Source organism: Vanessa tameamea, chromosome 5, assembly GCF_037043105.1.
Source record: "Vanessa tameamea isolate UH-Manoa-2023 chromosome 5, ilVanTame1 primary haplotype, whole genome shotgun sequence".
NCBI lineage: Eukaryota > Metazoa > Arthropoda > Insecta > Lepidoptera > Nymphalidae > Vanessa > Vanessa tameamea.
The window spans coordinates 11,162,349-11,172,500 of NC_087313.1; the positions used below are offsets into that span (position 1 = coordinate 11,162,349).

At 29.1% G+C, this 10,152-nt stretch overlaps 1 protein-coding gene across 1 annotated transcript; it reads left to right on the top strand.

The window, feature by feature from the left end:
• Positions 1–412: 412 nt before the first annotated feature.
• LOC113392479 (protein obstructor-E-like) lies at positions 413–6,631 on the top strand. The gene is made up of 7 exons (XM_026628939.2): positions 413–574; positions 2,362–2,448; positions 4,164–4,277; positions 5,095–5,159; positions 5,353–5,491; positions 5,968–6,181; positions 6,510–6,631. The coding sequence occupies exons 1-7, from the start codon at positions 535–537 to the stop codon at positions 6,565–6,567; spliced, it is 717 nt and encodes a 238-aa protein (XP_026484724.1). The 5' UTR covers positions 413–534; the 3' UTR covers positions 6,568–6,631.
• Positions 6,632–10,152: the final 3,521 nt, after the last annotated feature.

Below are 10,152 nucleotides of genomic sequence, written 5' to 3' on the forward strand. Positions count from 1 at the left end.
TTCAGCTGGTTAAAACTGGTTTATTCAATTGTTTCCGTTCAAATTTGATCACGCTATGTGACACAATCAGATCATTTATTGAAGACGAAATCATGCACAAAAGTACAATTAATTAATAACATATATTTTTCTTGTTTTTTTACGAAATACCATTCCAATGTAAATTTTGAAAAAGTATATAAAATTAATAAAATGCACCAAGTACAATTACCAATAATATACAACATATGTTTGCTTTAAAAAATATTAGTATTGCATTCACTAACATAAATAATTTTAAATGTGAAATTTAAATTGACAAACTATATTTAGTCATAGTTTGAAAATTTACCAAGAAAAGTTTAAAATCAGTATTGTAGGAAAGCAGCCTCTTTCGTCGAATGTTGTTTATTGACTCGGCTGCGCCGGCGCCGGTTACAATGCGCGCCACGACAGGCAATACAGAGCAACCTTCCACGGGAACCGCACGTGTACCCGGGCATTTATAATAGATATATATTTTGTTAAGCTTTTAGAATCAGTTATTCCTCCAAGATGAGAAGTTTACTCGTCATCTTCGCCGTGTGCGCTTTAGGTAAGTTTTTCAGTTTACTTTTATACAATTTTAATTTGAGAATCTCGAAAATTATTCTATTTAAAAATAAAGATGATATTTGTTTTTTTTTCAAATATTTTTTTTAAAACTTATATTTTATAATTTTTGGATAATAATAACTGTAATTAGTCGTATATCATAAAATTTTAACGTGTCAAGAATCTTAAATAATTTATATATAAATTTATGTAAATAATATAAATGTAGTATCGATAATATTTAAATGAGTGTTTCGACAAAGACCAACTTTATGCAGCTTTAAGCTCCACACGAAGTAAAAGCTCAAAGCGTGAATTGCTTCATTGCGGTCACAGCTATACATATTTACAAGATAATATACGCTGTTGGTTACGGCGTTTAAATATTAAATATAAGACGAAAATTCCTTTCCGATTTAAGGGTTATGAAAGTAACAGTAGCCAAGGACGAGTTGCGAATTCCTGCAGACTGTGGTTACAATTATGATAAACTTATTTATTACAAAATTACAAACTCTTTTTACTCTCAGTTACTCTCACTTGTGAAACAAAGAGGTTTAAACTGTAATGTAATAATGTTACGTCAAATAGATTGCTTTCTCCCTCGTGAATGTAATCTCGTGTTATCAATCAATGTCAAATATAATCTAAAACATGACTCTACCCTCTCATTTGAACAGTTCATTTATGCATTAAGGTTATTGAGTGTATGTCCTTAGGCAGTTGAAATAAGTTTGACTACAATTATTGTAATTTAAATATTTAATTTCGTAACAATTTATACAAAAGAGTTTTATATTGATTGCCTGTTTATTTATTAAAGAATTTATTTAAATTGAATTATTTTAGAAAGCTCATTATTGTCTTCCTCAGTCGAACTCTAGACCGCAGACCTCGGAATAAGATCGCGTAACCTCTCTAACCCGGAATAATATTTTTTTCATTTATAAACACGAAAAGGTTTTAAATCATTTCTAATTATCTTAAGCTATTTGATTGTCAATGTAGATAATAATAAAAAAATGTGTTCAATAATACTAAACTAAAAAATATATATTTTTATGACGCCCAAAAGATATACAAACAATGAACTTAGAATGCATAGTGTCTGAATTATATAAATATATATTAAATAAATAAGTCATAATAGAGAATCTATTATTACTTGACAAAATATATATTATTCATTTTAATAGTAAATTCAACAATGTACACCAATCGTCCTCCTTTCACGTGTCCTTACAAATGTTCTAGTAATTTCTTAATGTACGTTTTGCAAGGGCAATTTTACTATTGAATGCTGTCACGGTATATCGGATTTTCGAAACCTATGAGGTAGCGTTATTGTGTTAAATGGCCTGTGTGTAAGTAGCGTGAATTGGAGCACTTTCGGCAATCGTGATCATGAATTTTTTTTCTAATATTTTAAAATGTAACGAACGAAAAGTTATTACGATATCGATAATCGTTATCGAATATTTTATAAATAGAATTGATCTTTCTATGTAACATAAGATTGTTTAATTTTATTACCCAGTTTAGCACGAAAGCGTTAATTACGCAATTATTAATTAATTACCCGTTTTGTATAAACGATAAAATTAACGGAACAAATTACAGTCGAAAGCTGAACTTAATTATAATATGAAATTATAATTGTAAATATATATATATTATCAATTTATCAATTTAAGCTTTTCCATACAGAAACATACAAAGCTATAAATTCTCATATAACTGTACCATTTTAATGTATATAATATTGTGTTAAAATATTTTTTCGAACAGTTTCAGCCCAAGATTTCGAATGCCCGGATAAAAGTGGCTTCTATCCAGATCCCTACCAATGTGACCTTTACTACAGATGCAGCAGAGGTTAGTATCGTGTGTCGAAAGGTCAACGGGTTCTGACATGTCGCTTTAAATGTCATTTACCTTCATACAAATGATTGCACACACAGTATCATTAATTATTATTTAACATATTAATTTAACAGCACGCAATTGGCTACAAAATTTCATACTAATGACATTTATTTTATATTTACGGAAAGTTTTACATAAAGTTATATTAGTATTATTATTTTTATTCATTATTAATTTATATTTATTAAGTTATATAAATATAAAACTTTCCGTCGTTTTATATTAATATTCATAACCATAGAACATACGGTAGCGAAATGACATAATAGATAAACAACATATTTCGTTTCAAGTTTTTTAGTTAATTATTTGCTTTTAATTTTATGTTAATGCCAAGGATAAAACATTTTTATTGGCTTTAGAAGGTTATGATAATTACAAGAACCATCCTGATTATTGTTATATTATAATAATATTAAGCAATAATTATATTAAACGAGCTCGTAAAATCTTACTGTTGGGTTTTATCTTCTATTTGGAGAAAGTTTACATTATTTTAATAACTCCACAGAGGTGCCGGCCGAGTAGTTGTTATATCATATTTGCATTAGAATAGTGATATTTTAATGTGTGTACATATTTGGGTTGTCCAAATATTTTTTAAACTATGCAAGCTCCGATGACGTAAGATGAAATATAAACACAAATTAAGCACACGAAAACTCATGAATGCATAGACGTATCCTATTTAAAAGAACGTCCTATAATAGTATAAAAATTGATATTTAGTAAAAAACTATATATCAAATAATTTGTCATTTCTAAAATGTTTATCTGAAGATTATATCGATTTTTTTTTTATTTTTGATGTCGTTTACATTTCACTTTCAGTTGAACGTAACTTAAGATAAAGAGTAAATATAATACAAATCTAAATTATCATAGAGGTTATACGGTCATATGCATATATTTCATCCAAGGTCACATATCATATGAAATCGACATAAAAAATAATAGATAGTATGAAATAAATTCCTTCACGTTGCATATATGAATTAATTTTTCAAACAAGGGTCACTGGTCTCAATACCAGCTTCGCAATTAAGTTCTAGGTTAGATCGCAAGTAAAGATAAGGCGAAAAATGTATTGCTCAACTAATTTATATTATTGCTTGTAATATTAATTTACGTAGAAATTAATGACATTATTTTAATGAGAATTTTTCACGTATTACGTAAATTATAATCTACAGCTCTCTTGTTATGTTAACATATTTCTGTTTGTGCGTATTGTAACGAATACTAACATGTTTCATGTCTTTTAGAAAATACAGTAATAGTGAATACGGCGAAAGCACAAAGTACTACAATGGAATACAAAACATCGTTTTGTTACGGATTTTTTCGTGTTGTCTCTCGCTTTATTTTAAAATTTAAATCACATTTTTGCTTTCCACGTAGAACGTGCTTGAAATATTATTGATAATTTAAAGTTAATTTATAGTTGGGAGTAGACTGCATCAGTGAATACTAACATTTTTTCTAAAAATTAAATGCTCATATTTATGTAATTTGTAAATATTAACAGTACAAAACATAATGATTAAATAATTACTACTATCATAATGAAGTCAGAGAACAGCGAAAATATGTCAAGTTAAATTTAGCAACTATTAATAAATCCATCTCACGGTGTATGTCACAGAATTTTATTTATTCTCCAGGAAAATCAGAAACAAAGCTCTGCCCGGACGGTTTAGTTTTTGCCGATGAAAACCCTCACAAGGAACTCTGCGACATTCCTTCTAACGTCGACTGTGGAGACAGGAAAGAACTGCGTAAGTATATAGAATCATAATAGGTACTAAATATTATAAAATTATTAATTATTATTAATCGAAGGTAGTTTACCAAAGATAGTTATTAGAAATTGGATAGTAGATTTATGACATCTTATAAGTATAATCAGTGAGCAGTAAGTGTTAAATATAAAATTTTAATTTATAAATAAATATTCCGATTTGATTGAGTATAATTTCACAGTTTCTTTTTACAAGCTTTTATTTAACGTCAACTTTCTCTTTGGGTAAAATTTAGCAACTAAATTTTAAACCAGTTTCAACCAACCGACTGAGCAGAGAAATTTTGGTTATAGAGATGATGAAATTATTTATTTGTACATCTAATATATCTGTCACCAAAATGTATGTGCCACATCCATACATGTACAAGCTAACTCGCTGGTTACGTGCATTAGTGTGCAAAAGCTTGATTTAAAGAAAAGTTATTATGTAATGGTTGTATATTGAAACAACACGTCACCGCCAACGAACTTTATTCTTTTATAACCAGCCTGCTATTATCTCGAATTGAACTTCTTCCCCTTTTTAAATAAAAAAATTACAATAATAATAAAAATTAAACTTTGAGAAAATAAAGTATTACATAACAAATTAAAAACATTAGAACTTTATGTCATTGTAATAACTAAATTTTCCTTTTATTGGTTTTAATAAATGAAAACAAAGTATAGACCAACAGATTAGGTTATTTATGTAGATCTTAAAAAGTGATTCCAATTTGACACTTGATATAAATTGTCGCTAAAATCAATAAAATATAACTGAAATAAAACTTGAAATATTTTCTTTTCAGAGGAACCTAAGCCCACGAAAGGTTGCCCCAGGCAAAACGGATACTTCAAACACCCCGATCCTCAGGTATTTTAATTGTCATTGCTTATACAACAGCAACACGTTTATAAAAAAAAATTATGATGATCTGACGAAACTTGATTCAGCAAAGGCTTATGTAATTGTCATTCGAGAAAATTATTTTTTTTAAATTTATTTTATTAGAACAAATTTCATTTTTTATAAGTTTAAAAATAAAACTAAATTTTATATATGTTAGGCATGTGACAAATTCTACTACTGTTCGGACGGTGTTCCCAACGAGCTGCCTTGCCCTCCTGGCCTCTACTTCGACGAGGAAACCTCAAACTGCGACTGGAAAGAATCTGTGCAAAGGCAATGCGACCAGATTACAAAGGGTACGCAGATAGTTCTTATACTATTTTTTAAAAATATAATTAATAAATTATTTATCAAATCACACGATATGATATAATAATTATTATTCATAGTAATAATGCAATATTTGTATTATTATTACTATTTTTATTTTTTATTCAACTAAAGTACGTAAATTGCGTACCGGGATATCAGTTTAATGAGAATAATGTAACGATCGTATGGAACGCAGGAATATAATTATCCATGACTTTTTTATGTTTAAATTAATTTTATTCTAGTTTCAATTTATTCGAATTATTTAATTTTCGCCGGACAATTAACAATCAATATTTCCCTAATAAAACGTTCAAAATGAAGATCCAAAAGTCATGATTACAGTAAATATCAATGTAATGCATATGCCTATAAAAATATATTGTTTTATAGTTTGGCTAGAAACACTAGAAACAAATCACAATAATTTGTTAAAATATTTTCTTAAATATTGTTACAGACGTTTTAGATGATGGTTTCTCTTGCCCCGATGGTGAAGTGATGGGGCCCAATGGACGTGCTCTGCCTCACCCCACTTTCCCCCATCCCGAAGACTGCCAGAAGTTCTACATTTGCCGTAACGGAGTCCAACCCCAAAAAGGCAGCTGTCCCTCAGGAAAAGTTTACAACGAAGACACATTTATGTGTGATGACGCGGAAAAGGTTCCCGGATGGTAAGAAATTACAAAGAATTCAGTTGTTTTTTCAATATATCAATAAATAAAAATATCTAATAACAATAGAGTAAAAATTAAAAATATAGAATATAATTTGAAAAAATAAAAATTGTATATGTATTTAATATTTATATTATAAACATTCAGCAAAGCTATTCGGAAAAGGAAACATTTAAGTTTTTTTAGTATTTATGTAGATAGACGTTTTAAAATACTTAAACACTTATGTATTTAACGAAAAAAACTTTTCTAATAACCTAATGATACCCGGCCATTAACGCTTCCTGAGGTAAAACGAATTAACTAATTGTTTTTTTTTTTTCAGTGAAAATTACTATGAAGGCCAACCAATTGAGAAAAACAAGACACCGAAGAAGGCGTAACTATTAGATAATAAGTTTAATTAATTAATAATGTTAAAGTTTAAATAAATAGTTATACGGATAATTTTCTTGCATTACTTTCAAGACCTCCTATATTGATTCACTAAACTTATTTAAAACTACATTTAATACTTTTTTTTCTTTAACATGCATAACTTCTTACGAATATTTATCACCTTGGACTTCAATACATATTCAGTGAATATTATCAAAGAGTCATGACGGCAAACAGAAATAAATAAAAAAAAATGCGATTATAATATACCTATAATGTTTAATACCTGTCGAAAATGTATAAATAATTCAGCATACATGAAAAATAAAATTTACAAACAGACTATATTTCATATACTCTAAACAACATCTTGGTACACAAAAAACGTAAAAATAAAATAAAATACAATTATATTTTTACATATACTCCTAATTCAGTTTTGAAAATTTGCTGACCAAATTATTTAATTATTAGAGATTAATTAACTATCGATACTAAAATTCAAATAAAGTAGAAGTACAAGAAAAAATGGTAAATATTAATTAGAACTATTTTTCTTATTATCACAATTATGACTTAATTATATAAATAAATAAATATTGAAAAACATCACATACATTACTGATCTGATCCTGATCCCAATGTAAGTAACTAAAGCACTTATGTTATGGAAAATCAGAAGTAACGACGGTACCAGAAACACCCAGACCCAAGACAACATAGAAAACTAATGAACTTTTTCTACATCGACTCGGCCGGGAATCGAACCCGGGACCTCGGAGTGGCGTACCCATGAAAACCGGTTTACACACTACTCGACCACGGAGATCGTCAAATTATATTAATTGTATGATTTCCAAAGCACTATTTAATGAAAAAAATAATGTCATACTTGTGATATGAAAAATCTATTTATATTAATTGTTAATTTACAAGATACTATTTAATGAAATGAATAAATATAGAATATAATGTATTGGATAATTTAAATACAAAATAGAATATTTGGGATGTCGGTGAAAATTTAAATTAATAACAAAACTTGTCACTAAGTACATACTATACAAGTAAAATAATAAAAAGCTACAATTCTATGTACATATTATTATTAATAATAGTATCGGTGGTCGGGCAAATCTGCCACCAGATGGTAAGTGGTCACTACTGCACATAGACATCATAACCATAACCAATGCGCCACCAACTTTAGGAATGAAGATGTTATAGTGTACCTTTAGTTACCCTAGCTTACTCACCCTTCAAACACATCACAATAATAAGTATCGCTGCTTGACGTACGTTGAAAGTCAACAAGTACTAACTCCACGCTTTTTATCATTTTTGTAAGCTTGTGTTGAGTACGACCTGTTTATTAATGTTATTCTTTCATTGGCAAAGTTTTAAATATCTTCGAAATTTTCGTAGAAAAACGACTCTGCGTCATAATTATTAGATGTACCAGGAAAGATGATTGATATTATTTTACAAACTCTGTGTAGGCCGGCAACCAGCAAGCCCCCCGGTGTTGCAGATGTTCATTGGCGGTGGTAGTCACTTTCCATCAGGTGAGCCTCCTGCTCGTTTACCACCTATGGCATAAATTAATTTGTATAATTAGATTGCTATGCAGTAGAAAAAAAATGAAATTAAAATTTTAAATAACTTAAATAATAATAATACCCCTTTGACCGAATTATAAGTATCTGCTAGACAAACGATACAATTACATCTTGTTATCTTTACGGTAAGCTGAAAATAATTCTTAGCCATCTGTTCTTATCGAGCAAAAGACTCAATGGTACTTTTAAGAATACCAATTCAATCACAAAACAAACTTAGACAACAGAATGCGTCTATAAATTGAAGGTAATATATTTCGGATTAACCTTGCTGCCGCCGTTGCACCCGTATCGTCTGTCGCTGTTCTTGCTTAGCACACGTTGCTACTGTTTGATAGATTAGTGGACATTCATAGTTACTGCTCCTTAGAAACATAGCACAGCATAAAGCAGAGCTATATTCTATAGAACAGTCCTCAATATATAGGCTATATAACACAAAAAATACTTTTTGAGACCAGCGTACTGATAAAACTTATAATATTGGTAATTTACACTAAGGTACGAATTATAATTTTATCATGTACAGTAGATGTAGATATATCTCCATCTACTAAACGTGAGAACTACTCTTATAAATACATTTCAAATTCAAATGGAACGAAACAACAATCATGTTTATATAATAATTGCACAAAGATAGCCGAACGTCAATCGAACGTATGTCATTTCTCTTTGGGAAATGTTTACCATACTAAAAAAATACATTTTTGATGATTTTCGATATGCCTAAACGGTACGTAACCGTAAGTTAATATGTATTTCTAAGTAATAACATGAATAATCTTTTCACGAAAATATTTTGCAATAACGTTTAAATGCTTGAATCAAGAAGGCTTCCCTGTGCTATAATCAATTATATTGAATTGATTAATTGTTATAAAATTAGTAGGTAGTCGGGCAAATCGGCTTCCTGATTGTGGTGGTCACCCATGGACATTTGTACTGTAAGAAATATAAACCATTCAAACATACATCGCCAAAGTTACACTGGCTCACTCGTCCATCAAACTGGAAGTTAAGGGCGATAGAATGTTTGATTGCACAAGGCCTACCAAGTATTTTCTTTTAAAGAAATAATTTTGTATAATACAAAGCTAAACGTATAATCTACATGTTATATTATTTTGACTTTTATTATTTTTAAATAAATGTACGTCACTGTAGTGTAGATTACAGTGGACTAAGGTTAATCGTAAGTACCAGTAAAGAATGTAAGCCAGTTTGAGAAAAAGAAAACATAAATATATCAATAATACTAAAAAAAATTGACAAATGAGGTTTTACATATATTTTACACTTTCAATCAACGCTATTATCATTTTATACATTTATTTTATATTAGCAACGCAATAATTTAAAGTAAGAGGAATTTTATCGACGCCCACTTTGGTGTTAAATTGCGATTTCTCAACAAACACAAATTTGTAGAAGCGTTCATTTTGTTCTTAAACGGCGAGGTACAGTAAATAATAAGAAATGTTTAATTGTAAACACATTATTGCTTGTTACACTACCAGAGGATATACTTTGTATGTATATTGTATATAAATTCTACACAAGGCTGATCGACTGCGTTTCCTTTGTGTCTACGAGTCGGTCCGGTTCTCTTTCATCAACTGATATTGCGAAACTGTTACAAGTAGCTTTATCGATCATTATTTGTATTAAGCATTTTAGTGTTACTATTTAGTACTTTTTGTTTGCGTCCTAATTAATAAGTTTCAGGTAACGAGAATTATATTGAGAGTCAATATCTTTTTTATCTTTTAATGAGCTTTAAATGTCCTCGTAAATTATTTTATTATTTCTTATGTGTTATTCAAGAGTTTGTTCGTGTTCCATTGTTATTTTCGTCGTATGGTTTGCCAGTAGAGTAGAATACGACCAGTCTATCTCTTTTTTTTCGATATATATGGTATTCTAAATTAAATTTAACTAATCTAAATTTAAGCCCGTCAGGCAGGCTGC